Source organism: Camarhynchus parvulus, chromosome 15, assembly GCF_901933205.1.
Source record: "Camarhynchus parvulus chromosome 15, STF_HiC, whole genome shotgun sequence".
In the NCBI taxonomy this organism is placed as follows: Eukaryota; Metazoa; Chordata; class Aves; order Passeriformes; family Thraupidae; genus Camarhynchus; species Camarhynchus parvulus.
Genome location: NC_044585.1, coordinates 12,203,702 through 12,223,982, shown reverse-complemented (window position 1 = coordinate 12,223,982; position 20,281 = coordinate 12,203,702). Strand labels below are relative to the sequence as shown.

At 50.3% G+C, this 20,281-nt stretch overlaps 1 protein-coding gene across 16 annotated transcripts in view; it reads left to right on the top strand.

The window, feature by feature from the left end:
- Positions 1–20,281, top strand: part of NCOR2 (nuclear receptor corepressor 2) — a 226,709-nt gene that overhangs the window by 75,825 nt on the left and 130,603 nt on the right. For all 16 annotated transcript variants that reach the window (XM_030959051.1, XM_030959056.1, XM_030959054.1 and 13 more), the window contains exons 3-4: positions 7,209–7,336; positions 16,103–16,280. In XM_030959051.1, coding sequence (XP_030814911.1) covers positions 7,209–7,336; positions 16,103–16,280 — 306 coding nt within the window. The remainder of the gene's footprint in view (positions 1–7,208; positions 7,337–16,102; positions 16,281–20,281) is intronic.

Here is a 20,281-nt window from a genome sequence, read left to right as displayed (position 1 = left end):
GATTTCAGGAAATTGACTTTCTGCTCTGGGACTGGGAGAGCATGGAGATGAAAGAACAGGACACCTAATTCCCTGCCCCAGGGTCTCCCTTCCATTGCTGGGAAGAAGTTGGTTTACACAGTTTGTATTTAAATCTTGTTTTCCCTAGGATACAGCCTTTATCCAAAACACTTCTTTTACTTCAAGCCACAGTAAACCTCTGTGGTTGCTCCCTAATCTTCTTTTTGGACATGATTTGATGCAGAAGGTGATGCTTTGCTTTTGGTTGATCTCATGATTGTAAATCCACAGGCGAAGAAAGAACTTGCACTGCTTATGTGGTTTGGCAAAGGCACTACAGCCACTTCTGGAGCCTTTTCCTGTGCTTCAGGCCTGACTCTGATCATGCTGCCCCACCAGCCCCTGGAGGACCTTCTGCAAGACTGGGGACTTTTGCTGGTAGTCATTGTCACAGCATTTATTCAAAATACTGAGCAAGTGAAGGATTTGCTGTGGAGGTGTAAGGGAGAGTAGGGGACATGGGAAGCTGAAAGAGTTCTACGTGGACCTGCGGATAGGGTGTGGGTGTTGTATGGGAGCAGGTGTGGTAGGAGGTGGCGAGGGCTGCAGAAGAAACATGATGATGAGCTAAATGACCTGGTGCCTTTGACGGTAGAAAGTCTGTGTTTGTTGTGTGAAGAGAGCTGCTCAGCCTGGGTGTGTGTTGATGGCTTCAGGAAGCGCAGCACCAGGCGTGGGGGCTGGAGGAAGGGCAGACGGGTCACTCCCGACTCAAAGGCGCCTGGATGCGACTGGGACAAAAGTCTTGTGATGGGGAGAGGCTGAAAAGCAGCACTGTAGTGGATGTGCTGCTGCTCTGTGGGCACCTCTGGCTGCCGGGGAGAGGGCTGGCAGCTGGCTCCAGCACCCGGCACCGGTCAGATGACCGGGAAGCCACAACAGCTGAGAGCTGTCCTCACCGAGACGTGACTGCTCCATGAATGGCACATTCAGACAGCGCAGCCAGGCTCTGCTGGCAGCCCTGCTTTGCTGGAGAGGTGGGAGAGGCATGGAGAAGGGTGCAGTGCTGTGCAGCTGGTGCAGATGCCATCAGTGCTGGCAGCAGCCGTGGCCTCGGTGCAGGGGTGGCAGCAGGAATCGGTGCCTTCCAACGAGGGACCACGCGCGCTGTGGTCACCTCCTAAAACAAAAGGCCAAGTCAGCAGCTTCTGAGAGATGGATGGCAATGAGACTGTCTCGGGACAATAAGGGCATTTGTCTTTTCAGCACATGTTGCATCCCTGTAGGCAAGATAAAAATGCATGTATTCAGCCAGGTTTTTATTACTGACCTTATCTTCAGCAGGAGAGCTGATTGTGGAGGAGTTATTGTTTAGTTTATGTTGTTGGTATTTTTTTCTTAAACCTGCAGTGAGCTCCTCACAGGGTTTTGGGGAGGAAGTTGGGCAGACAGCGTTGTGCTTGTGGACAGCCTGTTTGGATCAATAATCACCTCCTTTGCACTTCAGAGGAGGCTTTCAGCAGCAGGGGATGGTTCCTCTGGGCTGGGGAGGCTGAGCATGGTGGGCTGTGTGCCACACTGGCCCCCTCACAGCCCGAGCTGTGCCTGGACCTTATGCAGTGACAGCTCTGCTACCACTCTGGTTCCTCCCAAACCTTTCCCCTTCCTCTTACCTTTGAGAATTGGCTTTGGGAAAAATTATTTTCTTCAGGCGAATCCTAAAAAGTGCATTTCTCGGTCTGATGAGCAAATGCTGTGCTGCCAGTGCCAAGGGGTATCCAGGCACCAGAGAAGTTTTCCTTTTGTTGCTAAAATAGGTCACACTCACTGCTGGCAGAAAGAGATGTTAGGGAACTTCTTTTTCCAAAGTGGAGGGTGTGCAGAGCAGGGCTGGGCGACATCCCTTGTCTCTGAGAGTGGTGTCCATGCTGCTTTGTGCACCCCACAGATTAACTGCAGGATGATCTGAGGCCCTGGCATGTTCCAGGCTGGGATGTGCTGCTCCATGCTGGCTGTGCCATTCTGGGGGTGCAGGAAGCTCAATGAGCCCCGTGCTTGCCCAGGGGATGGGCTGGCCTTTGCAGTCCAAAGCTGTGTGGTCATGTCTTGGACACCATGTTGCTCTGGGCCGAGTGGACATGCCAGAGCAGCAGCTGTGAAGTGTCCAGCTGTGGCTCTACGTGCCACCAGTGCCATGGTCTGGGGGGCACCAGCCCCGTGCCATCACCCATCACTTCCCCTGTGGTTAACTGTCCCCAGAGCGGCACGCGAGCTGCTCACGAGCAGCAGGGACAGACCAGGCATCCTTTGTGAGATTAGATAAGGGCCCCTTCATGGGAAGTGAAATAAATAGGGATGTTTTGGCATTTTTTTTCTCACTGTTTGTGCCACGCCATTATTAATTGGCCTCATTGAATATTTAAGCAGAAACACACGTTGTTAGAAAATAAAAACTATTTGCAATACAGCTCTGGGTGAGCTTGTAAGGAGGAGCCCTAATCCATGGTGGAGGTGGCGAGGAGCTGGCATTTGCTCCTCGAGGAGCGTAGCAGTGCCCAGGCCTGTTTGTCTGGCTGTGGAAGGTGACGAGGACAGTGTGGGGCAGTGCCCTGTCACGGGGTGAGCTTGCAGGTGCGGCGCTGCCCGCGCCCGGTGCCGCGGTTCGGGGCCGGTGCCGCGCTCCGCCGGGAGCCGGCCCAGCTGGCGGATGTGGTGGCTGACCCCGGGCTGCTCCTCCTCAGCCTCACGGCAAAACAAGCCCCGGTGGTTTTGAAACAAAGCTGTCTTACACCGAAACTCGGCGGGGAGCTCCCGGCTGCTTTCTTGGGTTGAGGACGTGGTAAGCAGCGAGGACGGATCTCATGCTTTGGGCTGCTGGAGCTGAGCTGCAGGACCTCATCTGGGTCTTCTCCATGGTTTTGCTCCAGAGCTTTTTCCCAAGGAAGCCAGAAGCACTGGGTATTTGTGCTTGTTTTTCTGCTGGTGGGAGGAAGAGAGGAGGAGCCGTTCGCCTTTCTGTTGCAAGAGCAGCTCCAGGCTTCCTTTCTGCAGGCCTCCTGTCTCTGAGGTCTTCTCCTCAGAAGCTGATTCTTGGAGCCATGGAAGGCCATCAGGATGGAGCAGTCGGTGCACACCCTGTCTGTGTGGATGTGCTTGGTGCTGGGGCTGGGAGTGCAGGGTCAGAGGTGCTGCTGGCTGCAGTGTGGCGTTTCTAGTGCCCGGGTCAGTGCCTGAGGGTGCTCCCAGCATTGCTCTCAGACCTCCCCTTCTTCCTCCTGGCTGGAGATCAGGCCGCCAGGACCCAGCAGCTGCAGGCAGGGCAGGAGGAATGAAGCACACCAGCAAGTGCACGTGTCCAAAACAGAAAGCGAGAGAGGCAGGAGGGCTGCCTGCAGTTGTTGGCTCAGTGTGGGGTTACCCTGAGGTCGGGGACAGCACTGAGGAGTTTGCTAGAGACTTGATGGGAGGTAAGGCAGCAGGCTGGAAGCTTTAAAATAATTTAAAAAGGTGGAGGTGGGTGGCTTCTTCCTTTTTCATTCTGTTGGGCTTTCTCTGTGTGTTGTCATAGAACTTTTCTGTAATACTGTGTTCAGGAGCCTGGCTTTAAACAGTTTGATTAGCAAATCTGAATGAACCTGGTAGACTCAGGTTATCTGGGGTAGAAGGATTTACCAGGAAGGGGATGGAAATAGTGTTCTTGGTGCTGCCAAATCAAGGGATAACACAGAAGCCTTGAGACTCAGGGTGCTTACCCTGGCTCTCCCTCCCAGCACCCCACACAGGAGCAGTAGGGACATGTCCAAATTCCCTGGTGGGCAGCAAAGGATGCTTTTAGTCCCTTAGGCTGGCCCTAAGTGCCTTTTCAGTCTGCTGCATGAAGAAGTGTTTTAATGAGGCCACTTTTGAGTCTTAAGCTTTTCATTTATCTGAGGATTTGCCTGGTGCTGCCCTGCTCTGCTGGGGTGGCTTGTGGTGATGCTGTGGCACTCTTGGTGTCTGTCTGGCCTTGGCAGTGCTGGCCTCCTCCCCAGATCTGATTTGCCAGAGCCCCTGACTATCCATGGTCTTTCTGCTGCCTTGATTTCTGTCATGACATTTACTGAATTCATGAAATCTGCACAGCTTCCCAAAGTACATCCATGTGGGAGCACCAGAACCACAAGGAACAACAGGAAAGTTGATGTAAAAGGAACAAAGTCCTTACTGGAGGCAGTAGGAGATCTGAAAGGTCTGCAGAGGGTGCTGTGGCAGATCAGCAGATTTGTGGGGTGGGAGGAAGGTTTGCAGAGGGCAGGAAGAGATGCAAAGAGAGGGAGAGGAGGAGCAAAAAAATAGAATTGAGCAAAACTCAGCAAAACAATGGAGAGGAAAAGAAGCAACACGTAGTTTGGGGCTGCAGGGTTCTTTACTTGTTTTATTTCAGATGTCTTGGAGTCGCCCATGAGCAGGTGCTAGAAATTTGAGGTCAGGGTGAGGGCTGCACCACATCTCTGTGATTCAGTGGTGGGGAATTCAGGTGGCACCCACTGGGTGCTGCTCCTGTGTCTGTGGGGAAGGTGCAGTGCTGCTGGCAGCAAGGAGCCTCCCAGCCCAGTGTCTTTAAAACTCTGCTGGAGAAAATTGAAGCCTCTTCTGAGTCATAGGATCATTTAGATTGGAAAATACCCATAGAATCATCAAATCCAACCATCAGCCCAGCACTGCCAAGTGCACCAGGCAGTTTGAAGGCAACTCATAAACCTTTCTGATGTTTGCATTTGAAAAACACTGTCACAGCTCACAGTGCAATTTATTGGAGTAACTTTCTGAGCAATTAATCCACCTACATCTTCCAGGGCTTCCACGGCGCCTCTTAACAGTTCATCACAGGGCACAGAAATTTGTCAGTTTTAATCCTCCTCACTAAATTTTGGGTTTTGTTTTCTCCTTGTACAACCCAACAGGGATGTAAGGAAGGCAGAGTGGGTCAGAGTCACTTCAGGCCATGGCAGCAGGTTCTGAGCTCCACCAGCCATTTTCTGGTGGGGTTAGAGGAGGCAAAAGCTCAGCTGAGTGTGGGCAGGGGAAAAGGAAAAACAGATGGTTCTTGGGGCATGCAAGAGACTTTTTTTTTTTTCAAGGGCACAGCCTTTGAGCCTCCCAGACGGGTAATTCTTGTTTATACGCCCACAGAAAGTGATGGTCCTGGTTTTGGGCCTATTGGTGTGTCTTCCCAGACACGATGTGTTTGTTTTGTAGGTGGATGTCAGGAGCTGCATCACTCTTCTATTTAAATATTTATTTTTAATTTAAAACCAGGACAAGTGTGAACGTGGGGAAGCTTGTTTGTAGGCAGGGATTCTGCTTCGGCTGGGCTGGAGGAGCTGATGGGCTCCCTCACTTCAGATGTCTGTGTTTGTCCCATCTGTGGTTGGTGTGATGGCATGTTCTGTCCCTGGCATCCTGCATGGATGGACTCCAGGGCTGGAGGAAAAGCAGCTTTTGGAGCTGCATCTTCCTCACACACCTGGATTTACAGCAGGACAGCCCTGGGAGGATGAGTGGGCACTGTCCAAGTCATGCCCCTGTTAATGTCACAAGAACCTGTCTGCAGAGGCTGAGGTCTGGGATGGCCAGGCTGGGGCTGGAGCTGGCAGAACTCTCTTGTTCCTGGTGTTTCCCAGCATTGGTCAGAACAGAGAAGGAGCAGCATCACTCTATTGCCTGACAGTGGGGAGAAATAAACTTGATTCCAAAAACCAGCACAGCTTTCTAGGCACGAGAAGTGGTGGCCATAGAACACCACAATTCCCCTTCCTCCTCCCTTTGATGTTTGGCCTTTTCAGCTCTTGTGCAAGAGAGGCTGGATGTGAGGTAGGGGATCTGCTTTTCTTGGCTCTCCCAGGCTGAATGTTTATAATCTCTGATTTTCTTCCTGGCTTTCCAGAAAAACTCTCATTTTACTCTCTGGTCAAACATGTTGGGCCTTGATACTCCAACTCCACAGCTTGGAGGGGGACAGCATGACATCCACTGAGAGGCTGCTCTTTTCCCTTCTAGCTTGGGAGAGGGCATCTCCAGGCTCAGGTTGTTGCTGTTTAAGCTCCCAAACCCTTTCTTTGCCTGCCATTCACCTTGCTGGGGCACTTCCCCAGCTTTCATATTGATCTTCACTACATCAGATCAAATAATTCCTGTTGCAGTTGCTGGGATTGAGACCCCCTTTGCCCACGTCAGCTGCATGCATGTGGTGTCTTATTTATTATTTACTAATATATTTTTTTCCTGTAGACCCTGAAATTCCTTCTTTCTTTTTGAGGAAGTTAAAGCTTCTTTCTTGTTCCAGTTGAGAACGGTTCAAAAATAGATTCCCAGGTGGAATTGGCTCTTCTAAGGTAAATGTGTGTCAGTGTTACCAGGGTTATTCTGTGACAGGGTTTTCTATGCCACTGCTGAAGGTCTTAGTTAATTAGATGATTAGTCTGCTGGTCAAGTATCTATCTGCAAATAAAAAATAGCAGTTGAATGTAGCTGCCTAAAATACTGCTGCTGGAATCAGTCTGTGGCACAGAGCAGGAGGGCTTCTTATTTAATTAAAATCAGGAACATACTGTACTGTACTCTCCAAGGGTCAAGGAACAAAAGGGACGTACACATAATAAGTAGCAAACTGTCCTTTCAAACCCCTTGAGCTCAGCCCAGGGGAGCTGTGTTTAAAGGAACATTTTCAAGATAACATTTGTGATTTTTCTTCTGTCCTTTTTTCCCCCCGTTTTTTCTTTCTCCATGCAGCTATGTGGACTATTGAAGCTGAAAGTATCCTGTGACTTAATTTTCTTCTTTTCTTGCTCTTGGATTCACAATTGCCATCAGGATTGCTTGGATGCCAAAAATCCCTGTGTGGGTGCTCAGTGGCTGGGTTGGGCTTGATGGGGTCCTTTTGCAGGAACCTTTCCCTGCCTGCAGTCCCAGGAAAAGGCTGGATTGAACAAGGGGTCCTTTTGCAGGAACCTTTCCCTGCCTGCAGTCCCAGGAAAAGGCTGGATTGAACAAGGGGCTGAGCTACCATTCCAGTTGGGACTGGGAGTTACTGGGAGCCTTCTGGGGAGGGCAAAGCGCTGCGCTTTGTGGCCCTTCAGAGGAGGAGCATCTGCATGGGGTTTTTTGAGTTGTTCTGTTTGCTTGAGAGTTGGCAGCGGGCTGATGATCTCTGCTCTTTGTTCCTGCAGGACGTGGCACTGTTGGAGTACCAGCATCATTCCAGGGATTTCGCTTCCCACCTCCCGCCAGGCTCCATCATGCAGCCGCAGCGCCGGAGGCCGTCCCTGCTCTCCGAGTTCCAGCCGGGCAATGAAAGGTACAGCCTGCCTGCCTGCACCCAGCAGGGCTTGAGGCTGCGAGCAGGAGGGTCGGGAGGGACCCAGCCGGGCAGCGGGATGCTGCTTTTGGGTACTGACCACCAGTTTGGATTCCTTCTGCTAGTCAAGCGGCACCTTTGCCTTCTGGTTCCTTACCTTTGACTGCCATGCGTTGTAAAGAAGTCTTGAAAACAGCAAACAGCAAAAAAAAAACACCCAAAAAACCACCCCCTCACTTGTGTGGAGGTTCACGTGGCTGTGACTGGTTGTGTTGGCTTCTTCAGCATAGGAAGTGAAGCCGTGTGGTTGGGTTTGGTCTGTGGCTCCCCAGGCTGCAGGGAGGAGTGAGAAGAGCTCATTTCCTCCCCCATCTCCGCTTCCTCTGCTGCCGCTCTTCCTCCCCGCTTTCATTGTTTTTGTTTCTCTTTCTGCATTCCCCTCACAACTTTCTCTGAGCTGCTTTTTTCCTCCCTGCTCCCTTCATGCCTCTCCCTGTGTCCCTGTTTCCTGTCGTAGCCTCATGGGAGGCTGGCAGAGTTTTTAGAGTTTTTAGGTGCAAGTCAGGCAAGTGCTGTGGCTGGGAATGCTGTACATGCTTCAACCACAGGAGCTGATTTGTTTGAAGGATCTCACTCTCACTCTCTGTTTCAATGCAAAACTCTGTTCTCTCTCACAGTTTCTCTTCCGCATTTGATGTTTATGGTTTGGGGAAAAAAACTGGCCTGGAAGTGAAATAAGAGCCTTGCTACAGTAGATACATACAAACCAATTCTTTTAATGCTTGTTCCTTAGGCTAAGAACAAAACCAGTGCAGAGTCAGAGATGAATCTGTTTCTCTAAAATCTTCACTGTTGGGGGAGAGGAGTAAGAACTCAGAGTGCTAGATGCATAATAAATACAGACAGCATCCTCTTTCTCTACTAAGGTTGGGTTCAGCTTGGTGCTCAGCAGAAACAAACCTGTGAGAATTTGGAGGCAAAAAGAACTTTCCAAAGTTCATTTTGCACCTGCACGTGCCCTTCTGGGTTATGCCTGTGGCACCTGCACGTACAGAGGGTCGTGCCCCTTTTGATAACCCATAATTTATTGCAGCATGTTGCACTGCCTTGGCTCGCTTTCATTTCTCAGTGCTTTGATTTCTTAGCACAGAGTAACACGGTTAAGTTGGAATTGGGTCAGATTTAGCTAAATTTGGGGGAGATGGGTAAAGAGGACCCAGCAACATGCTCCTGCCTGTTTTTGTTTTTCACACTACTGATGGTTTGCAAAGCGGAGAAGCAGTTCTGCTCTCCAGTAATATGCTGTTTAAAAAAATGTATCTTGGTTTTTCTGTAGCACTAAAAAAAAAGCCCAACTGCAAACCTTGGTGTCTGCTGTACCACGTGCCTGGTCTGGTGTGGTCACCCAGGCATCTGCCTTGTCTTACAAATGTTTCAAAGTCCCCAAACTTAATTTTTATATTGACAATCACGTGAATGCGGATAAATGTTAATAAAAGTTGTCAGGGGATGTTACACATCCACATGCTTACCATGGTACCTCATTTTCAACCTGAATGGTGATATTTTGGCATGCTGTAAAAAGAAACTATTTTAATAACTTACATTTCATCCCTTTTCCCCTTAACATTCAAAAACTAGTACTTTAGCAAAAATTATACTACATAGTAAAGCTACAAATACTGCTTCAGTTCAGTTGACACCTTGTGCCAGAATGCTGGGACATAGATGCATTGAAAAATTTTGGGGGCATCTGGGGATGCAAAAAAGGGGGAAGTGTTTGAAGAAATTGTAAAGAAATTTTCAATCCAATGTAATCAGTTATTGAGGTGATTCAAATTGGGTACCATTGGGGCTGGGGAGATTTTAATCTGTTTTTCAAAGCCAGCTGCTGCTTCTCTGCATCTTTAAGCTCTACACTTAAAAATCCATTCTCTGGGGGCTCAGAGACCACCCTGGTGGTCTGAGGAGCTGCTGTAACACAGTTCCTGCTGTGTTGTAAGAGGAGCCCTTTGGGTGGTGGCTCACCTGAGGGTTCCAGGGCCAAGACCCTGCAGCAGGTTGGGTTGGTCATTGGTACCCTCCCCAAAAAATAGCTGTGGCTGTTCCTGGTGCAGAGCAGAGCCTGGCTGAGGGAGGGTGGTGATGGCAGCCGTGGCTGCAGCTGAATCCCCTTGGCAGGCTCAGAGCCTTGGCTTTGTTCCTGGGCTGGGATTGATGGTTTTGAGCAGAGGCAGCTGGCTCTCAGCATAAGGGGCTGGGAGGAGGGAGCCCAAGGCAAACAACATCCCCAGCACGGCACTGGGGTGAGTGCAGGGAAGCACAGGGGTGTGCTGGGCCTGAAAGGAAGACCTTGCTGTGGTTCCCTGCCTGACAGCCCAGCTGGCACTCAGGGATGGTGGGCACATGGCAATCCTCCCCTTGGAGCAATGTCAGCAGAGGGGAGCCCTTCCAATCCCCCGTTGCTCAGAGGAAGCAGCCTGTCTGCTCCTGGTTGTGGTTCCAGGATCTCTCTGCTCCTTAAGGATATCAGCTTGCAAGTCTGCTGCAAGTGGGATGTGGCAGGCTGACAGTGCTGGGGACTGAGCCCTGGGAGCATTCCCAGGTGGACATCCCTGCCCTGCCATCACCACCGTGCCTTGCACTCATCCAGGGCACTGCCTGCAGCTCCAGGGGTGCAGCCCTGGTGGCTCTGGGTCCCAGTTCCTCTGAGCCCACCTGCCTGGGAGTGCTGCTGTTTGCCTTCCTGTCCTGGAAACTGCAGGGATTCCCTTTACTCCTTGCGCTGCTTTTGGGGTGTTATCCCCTATTTTGGCTTTACCTTCCCTTTGGACAGATCTCTAAAGCCTCTGCAGGTTGTCTTTACATGTGGTATTGGAGGCATGCAAAATCCCACAGAAATCATTTGGGCTTGCTTGGATGGTCTTCCTACAGCTGCAGTTTTGCTGTGGGCGCCAGGATGGTGGTTAGTTGTGATTCAGTGGAAAGGAAACAAGAGGTGAAGCACAATGGGCACAATGTGTTAAGGATGAATCAAGAGTTGTTGGCAAAAAGGTGTGGAGTGGTAGCTGCTGGAAGGAATGGAATGCTGAGATGGTCCTGCATTTTGGGGCTTCCTGAGCAAGAAGCTTGTTGGGAAGTTCCAGACTGCCCTTCTCCATGTCGTCATCACCCCTTGGTGGCTGGGCAAAGATTTGAGCTCCCTGTGCAGCAATTCTGGCTGGAAGAAGGAAGGAAAACCTGAACCACTCTGAATCTCTTGCTGCAGGGAAAATTGGCTGTGCCTGTCTTTGCAGGGATGTGCTGCTTTCCATGATGGTTTTTTTGGTAGCAGGCTTTTTCTTGGAAGGATCTGCAGACTTCCCCTTAGCTTGTTCAGTTGTGCCAACTGGTCTGCAGGAGTGAAGAGAAGTATTTCAGGATCTGCTGTTGGTACAAGTCGTACCATGAATACTTGCAGTGGAATGTCCTGGCAAGGTGACAAGGATTAGGGCTTTTTTTCCTTCTTCTATATATATTTTGGTCCTCAGAAGAAGTGAGAAAAACTGGGTTGAGTGTTAAATGGCAGGTGCCAGAGGGTGAGCTATCTGAAAAATGAAGGAACTGGATTTTTCTAACTTTTCATATGTGTTAGGATTTTAGAGCAAGGTTCCATATTAATGCAGGAATGCCAGGGTGGATACTTCTCTCTGCTTCTCTGGCAGAAAATGTTGCTGTAAATAAATGGAATAAATGGTCTGTGTGTTAACACAGTATATTCCACCTTTATCCAGAATGAGTCACTATTTTCATAGAAGATTATTTTCCCAGTTCAGGAGACCATGCTCCTCTTTGAGAGCTGTTCTGCTTAGCAGGGGACAAGGAGTCTGAAGAGCTTGCCCAGTGTGGATCTGCAGGGTGACATTTAGGATACATTAAACAGCTGCTGTGTTTCTGCAGCCATCTGAGGTAGCCATGTGCAGTGTGGCACATGGAGAGCAGGCTGCATCACTGTGCCTCTTGTTGGGATTAATCCTGCTGGCCCAGGAGCCCGGGGAGGGCTGGGAAGCTGGGGCAGTGTGTGTGTGGTGCTGGAAATCACACACGGCTCTCAGTCCTCATCTGTGCTGGGCCAAATGGCACCAGCTGCTCCCAAGGTAACTGCACGACCAATTTGGTTTTATTTATGGTTTTTAATTAAGTTTCTGTTTTTAAAGGTGATCCTTTTCTCAGGAGTGAGCGGCGGTGCGGCTGAAATCCCCACAGCCATTTATCTGTGTCTCTCATGCTGGAAATGATGTACCAGGAGCTGCAGTTTTTTCTTCCCCATAATTGAACTCAGGAAAACAACATCTGGAGAGGGCAGATGCTGGTGTGGCGGCACTTGAGGACAAGCCTTACCTTGGAAATTCTGACGCGGACTGCTTGGCATGTCCATGGATGGACATGGGGGATGGCCAAGGGCATGGGATGTCTCTGAAGCCATTGGTTCAGGATGTTCCAGCCACCCAGGAGGGCTTTACTGGCAGGCTGCAGTTTTGGATACCTGGAGAAAGCATGTGGGGGAGCTTGTGGAGAGAGAGAAATATTCCTTCTCTTCCTCTTGAATGAGGTAGTGCTATTGTGTTAAAGCTTCTGCTGGTCCTGTCCATGAATAATTCAGGCTCTGTGTATGGGGATCTTCAATATGCAAGTTTTAAATAAAGCATCTGCTCTTACCTAAATTGCAGTTGGCTTGGAAGAAGGTGGCTGAGGGGTTGTGCAGGGCAGCTGAGCCACTGCTCCCTGCCCTTGTGTGGGAATGCACAGCCCAAGCATCCCAAGGGTGCACATGGGTGCTTGGTGAGAGCTCCTGAAGACCTGAGAGTCCTTCAGCTGGGCCACATGGTGAGCTGAGCATCCTGCTGCAGGCTGTCCCACACCTTTGGTTTGGGAAGACTCAGTCCTGCTGCTGGCAGACTTTGCTGAGGGCGTGGGAGCAGCTCCATCTTCCCGCCCAGACATGCAGCTCTTCCCGTCAAGTCACGATGGTTTATCTGCCTCCCCACGTACACGACAAAGGGAATATATCAGCTGGTCCTGGACACGTTTCTGTAGGTGCCTGGTGGCAGGTTTGGCCCTACAAAGCCTCCAGTTTCTCTCCCTAACAGGTCCCAATTTGCCCAGCCTCACACTCTGGCTCTCATTAGCCATAAAGAGGTTGTTGAAACCTCTGACAAATCTTAGCATTGGCTATAAATAATTCACTTCAACACCAGTGGTTTTCTATATTACTGTTTCTCAAAAGCATTTCATTGTCTGTGTGTACCTGTGGGGGTTGGATACTTTTTTTAGAACTTTTTTTTTGTGTAGACAATTTCCCACCAAACCATCTCAGCTGGAGGAAATAAACAGCCTTAGCAAGGCCATGGTTTGTCTTGGTTCTGGTTCCAGGAGACACTGAGAATCAGTTTGCCAGCCTGGTGATGTTGTTTGGCCCCATGGTAAGGGAGAATGGGAAGGTCTGAAGAGCAGGGGAGGGTTGTGCTGCTCTGAGGATTCAAACAGTGGATTATCGGGGAGGGAGAGACTTTGGCCTCCTGAAAAGTTTGTGCTTACCCATTTCCCAGTGATTTGGCTTCAGGAAAGTACAAGATCCCTCATGGTAAGATCTCATCATGACTGCTCTTACAAGTCCTAACCAAGGGCAGCTTAGGATATCTCATCTGACTGTCTCTAACCCAGCTCTCAGCTTAATGTCTGGACTCAAAGATTTTAGAAGTCTTTTCCAACCTTAAGGATTCTTTGATTCCTTGATATCCACCTACCAAACAACCCGTGTTTTCAGCCCATCTTGTACGCTTGCTGGGGCGAGCTGCAGGTACCCCACACTGCTGTAGGATTTTATCTGCTCCTGCCTTCCTTCCACCCTCTGTGAGTGTGCTGAGGGATCTGCCCCGGTGGATGAGTAACGCAGCTCTGCAGCTGGGAGGGTGATAATAACCCAAGAGGAGACCTTTGGTTTATCTTGGTCTTCTGGACCTGCACCTACCCCGAGCAGAGATGTGTGGGGGTGGTTGGAAGTTGGGCAAACCCTGGGCACCCAGCCTTGTGTGTCAGCACATCTCAGGCTGCTCTGCTTCTCTGAAGTGTTCAGTGTTTGTGGTGAAGGACTCAGGTGAAGACTAACCTGTCCCACTTGATAATTAATGCTGGCATTTGCTTTGCTTCGTTTAATTATGCACAACTCACATGCAATTAAAAACACTCTTTCCCTTCAGCAAAGTAGGAATCTCTGGAATAAACCAGATGGGTGGGAGCTATTTGGAAAATGCAGCAAACCCCAAGCTTGGTATAACAGGAGGGTTTTTGAGGCAGAGTGGTTTTTTGCACTGACAGCAGTGTCGGTGCTGTATAAAAGCCTGTTGTAAAGAGCTTGCTGCAGGTGTGGATGTGAGGAGTGAAAGGTGTGAAGGCTTCAAGCAAAAGCATTTGTGTTTGCAGCCAGGACAGGCTGAGCGGGTTGTGTTGGGCAAAGTAATCTCGGGAGCGGCTGGAAATTCCAGTGGATAAAGTTAATGGCTGTTCCAGTGGATGTGGAAATGGAAATAAAATAGCACCTTATAACATTGCAGCTGCTTTCCCTGGCGTGGCCCCTGCCTCGCTGTGAGTAACTGCCTTTGTAAAGCTCAGTGGTGCTCTTATCTTCAGAATGCTTGGTTTTTTCTGAGTGCACCAGTTGTGTCGAGTTCCTGACAACTGCAGAGGTCTTGGAGCCCTCCTTTGTCAATTAGCAGCTTTTTGGTAATATGGCCTTAAAAAGGGGGAAGAAGGGAAAATAAAGACATCTGATTTTTAATTGCCTCAGTAGAGCAGGGCCTTGGGTGTTGGAATATTTTAGCACCTGCCCAGCTCAACAGTTGCTTATTGTTCGTGGGTTTTACAGCAGAGCCTGAAATGCTGGCATGCAGCTGTGGGCAGGCAGGGATCGCATGAAGGGCTGGGACCAGGCAGCAGGAAACCTGAGAGGTGCCAGGAGAGATTTCTGGCCTTGCTGAGAAAAGCTGAGGATCCTTCAGCACGGAAGTGTTTGCAGGTGAAGCGAGCTGTGCTTCAGCGCCAGATTTCAGGGCTGCTCAGCTCTGCAGGGTTTGCTGTGTGAGCTGTACGTTCTGTCTGGGATGTTGGAGCACCAAAGGCAGTGCTGGAGCCTCCCCATCCTCCTGTCCCCTTTTTGCTGGGCAGGAGGAAGAGGATGAACCAGATTGTGTTTGTGTGTCAGCAGCAAAGCTGCTGCCCAATCCCAACCCCAAACCCACAGCAGCAGAGCTTGGCATGCATGTGCTTTGTGCCTGCTGTTGCTGTTAATTAAAAAATAACCCTCCCAGTTTTATCTTGATTCCCTGGGGCTGGGTTAAGGTGGCCATGCTGCAGCAGGGAGGGCATAGGGCAGTGCTCAGGTTGGCAGCCCTGAGACTGTGGATTTGTGCAAAATCCTCTCCCTGGATGTGAGCCAGAGCCATTCCAGCTGCTGGCTTCAGGGCACTCTGGATCCTCCCTTTGTGCCATCTTCCCTGAGATTTTCAATGTCAGCAGTTGCAGTTTGTGGGTGGAGGGCAAACAAGACATTAGATCCCCCTGTCTCCTATGCTTGCTCTTTCTCCCTCCCTTCAAGCAGCTCCAGAGGCTGTTAAGTTTGTTAGTGTTTGGTAACGGGGGAAGACACTTTACCACCAGCTCAGGAGAATTGCAACAATCTTGTTTAAGGGGAAAAGAAAAAAACCCCATGTTTTTTCACAAGCTTTGAATCTCCTCTGCCTCATTTCATTTTTTTAAGGGACACTTCTGCCTGAAGTGTTAAAAACACACCCTTGGAGCTGCTGCAGCAAAGCTGATCCTAGGGCATAGTAAAAGATTTAATGTATTTTTGTAGGATCCCTTTACAATTCCCACAAGAGAATCCTGCTGAGGAACACAGCAGTACAAAAAAAGTTCAACATTTGTTTGAAAAAAACCAAAGCCAAGCCCACTCTCCAGGTATTACCAAGTGCATCATATTTAGCAGGTAAAAGGTGTTTGAGCTCGATGTGACTCGTTGGTGCAGCTGCTATCAGTGGATAATGTGCCTGTACATCCTGCCAGCTCTGTGTCAGAGACGTGCAGCTACATGTGCCTGGTTTCTTTCCTCCCCCATCCTGGAAAAATAAATCCCTACTGTCTAGCCACGGAGGAGTAGGCATTTTTTCCCCAGCATATAATCTTTGGTATTCCTATAGGGGACACTAAATATAAACACTGAGGCAGGTACCTTTAACTAAATAAGCCAGACGTGGCAGAAGGGGGCTCTGCCTGGTCTTGGAGGCAGGGGAGGATTTATGGGGTAGATTTGAGGATTTGCCAAGCTTTGCCTTGTTCTGACCAGCACAACTGTGTGTCAGGACTCAGACTTACTTGCTTTTTCCTGGTGTAGGGACAGCCACCCACTGCAGTGGTGGCACTGGAGGTGACAGCAGGACATTCCAGGTGGCACAGCAGTGATGCTGGGCAGGGGGACAGCAGGGTGGCCCCTTGGGCATGGAGGGGGCTGGTGGTCCTGCTCCAGCACATGCACCATGCCCAGCAGCCAGCTCTGGGGCTGTGCCTTGGTTCTGCAGGGACCTGAGATGTTGGAGTGCAGGGCCAGCTGGCCTCCCCACATGGATCCTTCTGGAAAACTGAGCCCTGTCCTCCTGAGTGGCTTGCAGCCATGGAGCAGGGGGAGAGCAGAGGTGGTTTCTTGTCTAAAGGCTGCTTTTCCTTTGTCCCCAGATCTCAGGAGCTGCACCTGAGAGCCGAGGGCCATTCCTATCTCTCTGACCTGACCAAGGCATCGGACTTGGAGTTCATGGAGAGCAAGAGGCCCCGCCTGGAGCTGCTGCAGGAGCCGCTGCTGCGGCACTCGCCTCTGCTCAGCCAGGGCCAGCAGGGCACCGAGGACCTCTCCAAGGTAAGGGGCTGGGGACCTGTCTGCCTGTGGGGTCTGCATTTTGGGCTTGTGGAGCTGCCTTTGAGGCTCTGAGCTGCTGCTGAGTTCACTGCAGGTCGTGGTTCCCAATGCGTCCAGCAGTGCTTGGAGGTACTGGATGGTTTTCCCTGAGGTGGGGTGAGCGTGCAGCTATGTGTGGCTGGTTCCTTTCCTCCCCCATCCTGGAAAAATAAATCCCTGCTGTCTAGCCATGGAGGAGTAGGCAGTAGAACTGCTGAAATCAGTGCAGGTTGTGATTCCCAATGCATTGAGCAGTGCTTGGAGGTGCTGGATGGTTTTCCCTGGGGTGGGGTGAGCACTTTGGGGCATGGAAGCATATCAGCTTTCCCCATGACTGTTACAGTGCTGGGCTCTTTTTACTGGGCTATTAGATGCACCAGAACAATTTGGAAGCTCCTGTAGGCTGAATTAAGGATGGTCATGTCTGGCTTTTCTGGATACGCTGCCTTGATTTGGTTTTTACTTGATGCTTCTCATTTATCACATCTCTTTATTTAATATTGGTGTTTGAAGGGCTGGAATTGGTTTCTGGTGGTTCTTTAATATAATCTTGCCCAGGAAAGCCTCTCTTGTCCCAGTCTCATTTAACAAAGCAAATCGTTTACTTACAATTATCCCCTCTGTGCATGGAATAAATGTTGCAAGGAGAAATCCCTTGCTTGTGTGCCTGTTTGGATTTACTTTCATCTTCTCTTGGGGTAAATTGTATTTGATTTTACCTCCAGTTTGGCCATGCTCCTGGTTGGCAGGAAAGCCTTGCTGGATAAATGTGCTGGGGGCAGCTCTGCAGGCTGGGCTTGGGACCTGCCCAAGCCCTCAGTGAAGTGAAAGGGAAGTCACATTCATAGCCAGGAAGATGGGGATGGTTTGCTGTATCCCTGTGGGAGCTGATTGAAATAACACACAGATAAGAAAGCTCTTCCTTGGGAATGCTGGGATATCCAGATGTTTTTTATCCATACAATACTGGTGGGCTTTACTTGAGTTCCCTCTGACCTCTCTTTAATGAGAAGGGCATTTAACTTTGGAGTAGTTCAGATGCCAGGGGAGGCCTGAAGGCTCTGAAGCATCCTCAGGGGATGTTGTTTGGGTGGCTGATGCACTGTTGTCCACAAAACAAAAAACAGCCCTCTCCAAAGACATGAGGAAACCAGGATGACTTTTCTGTCTTCACATTATTCCCACCAGCAGTTTTGTTCTGCCTCTCACCAGAAAACCATGGTTTGTCTCAGCTATTTGTTTCTAACAGGCAGAGCTGCTCTTGAGGAATTAGTTCGTCAGTTCAGGGGCTGCATTTGCTCCTCAGTCTGTGATATGTTTCCAAGAAGTACATGCATTTTATGGGATTTAAAACATTGGTTAATGAAAGAGACAGAGAGCTGAGATGCAATTCAGCAAGACAAGATTATGCTTTTAGTGGAGCCATTTGTAATTTTAGAGTCTGGAAGGAAGAAGAAAATGTGGTGTCCTTGACTGGTGAGAGCCTGAGTGGAGCTGGGATTAGGTGCTCTAAACTAGCAGGAGCTGCTTCCAGAGTGGGTTTGATGGAGCTCACTGCAAGACTGGATGATCTCAGTGCTGTTCGAGTAGCTGGGAGCAGAAGGCAAGTCTGGGACACAGGGTATATCAGCCTTTGCAGCTGGGAAATTGGGTTAATAGCAATCTTTTGGTGTTAGTCCTGAGCAGTTGTCCTCAGAGTAGTCTACAAACTGCTGCTGGTGGCCATTAAGGTGGTGGAACAGCTCCTGAAGCCAATGTGTGCATTGCTCTGAGCCTCAGCATGCTGGAGGAGCTGCTGCGGCTGTGGGCCCAGGGGAAATGCAGAGAGCTGAGGCTGCCCTTTGGGCACAGCTCTGGGTTGTGGGCACAGGGAGAACCCTTCCTACACCCACACCAAGCCAGCCACAGCTGAGCTCAGCGCTGGGCTGTGGGCTCAGCACCTGGGACAGATAATAGAGACCTTGCTGGGAGTCTCTGTGCTGAGGGAGCAGTGGCACACACATGGTGGCAGGGCGGGTGTCCCAGTGACCAGAGCTGGAGAGAGATATTTGCTGTTGTGTCTGTGCTGCTGACTCAGTGTCTGATGAAGTCACTCAGTACTTTATCTAGGGCAGCTCTGGCAGCTGGGTGAGCTCTTTGGGTGAGATGCACCACGTGAGGCCACTATTGCTAAACACTGCTGCTTGTTTAGGCAGAGGATCCCAGGAGCTGCTCCCTTACCCGTTACCCCATTCCTCATTGCTGCAGTCACTGCCTGGGGAGGAGCTCCATTTACTCACTGGGGTAATAGTGCTAGGACTGGTCTTCATGGTGATTTTGCAGATTGAGCTCGTTTTTTGCACAGTAAGAGCCCCACAAAGCCCTCAATAAAAAGGGCAGGGGTTTGGTTACAGGCTCTGGGCGCCAGCCTGGCTGTCCCAGGGGATGTGGATGGAATGGAAGCTGCTCTCGGGCAGTGGATACCTCTTGGTCTCTCCTGGTTTCCAAGCAGCCCTTGAGCTGAGATGCAGAATCAGGTCTGTGATGGGATAGAAGTTTAGCACATCCCTGATAACCATTGATAACTGGATTTACCAACCTTCCGCCCAGGGGAGAGAAGTCAGCGCCGTTCCTGCACGTTTCCAGGGCCTTTGTTTAGAGCCATAATCCATGCTCTGAACACAAACAGAACAGTTGATGGGGCAACTGCTGGTAACAGGCTTCAGAGTTTTTCCTCCCCTGAAGAGAAATGGATTTCTCATGTCCTTTGTTCCTCATCTACCTCTCCCAAACAGGAGGAGAGCTGGGCCCCTTAAGCCCTGTTCAGTATCACTGCAGCCTCACTCCAGGCAAGGCTGTAAGGAGAAGCTCTTGGATCAGTGCATTTTCCCTGCAGAAAACAGACACGCTTTTGGGCAGCGTGCCTTTCAAAAGCAGCAGCTTTCAGCTAAATCTCACTTGGACAAGTAAAAGATATTGCCTTTCCTTATGAACCTCACACTGCTCATATCCTCAAACTCTGGTGTTTCTTTTCAGGCTGGAGGCAGAAAGTTGTTTTCTTGCCTGCTTTACCCCACTTTAACATCTTTTTCCCTGCTGTTGTGTGTTATGTTGTGTGTTATGCTTCAGTGCTGTGGTCCTGGGCTCCTGCTGCTGGGGAGAAATGAAACCTCCCTGTGCCCTCTGTGCCAGCTGGGCCTGATGCTTCTCCCCAGGAAGGTTCTCCCTTTATCTGGCTGACAGTAACCAGAACAGCTGAAGCAGGGCTGTTTTTCCAGTCACTGCAGGCCTGGATGTGGGATTCACTGGAAAAGCTGCTGTGATGTGGCCTTGCCAGGTGTGTTCTTGGCAGAGAGGCAGGAGCTGGTTCCCAGGACCCTCGGTGGCTTCTTCTTTCTTTGCAGTGAAGTCATGGACCTCCCTGAGGTAGCAGCAGCCAGGAGTGAAGCAGACAGCCCCAGAGCAGGCCAGTGGTGATGTGCACAATCCCTGTCCTGCACACACGTGCAGCCTGTGATCCTGCCTCACAGGGATGGTGAGCGTGGCACATCTGGTCAGTCAGTGCCTGCTCTCCCCTCTCCAGAGCTGGAGCTTCATCCTGCCTCTCCCCTGCCATCTCTTCTTATTCCTGTTGTGCTTTCACTCTTCTTCCCATTTTTAAGGCTGCTCTCCCACCACATACATGGTTTGCTGCTCCTTCCTATAGGATGTGAGTCAGTTATGATCTGCATTCAGTCCCTTGCAAGGGCTGGCTGGCTGCACTTATGAGTGGCTATTGCTCCAACAGGAATTCACTGACAGGGAGCCATGTAATCCCACGGGAATGGGGCTGGGTGGAGGCTTAGGAAACCTGAACCTTGCTGCCATCTGCCCTGGCAGGCTGCTGGTCACTGGGTAAGTCTCTTCCCCTTTCTCTGTCTCAGATTTCCCCATCTGTACAGGGACAATGCCACTTCCCTCTTTTGTAAAATAATTAACAACTG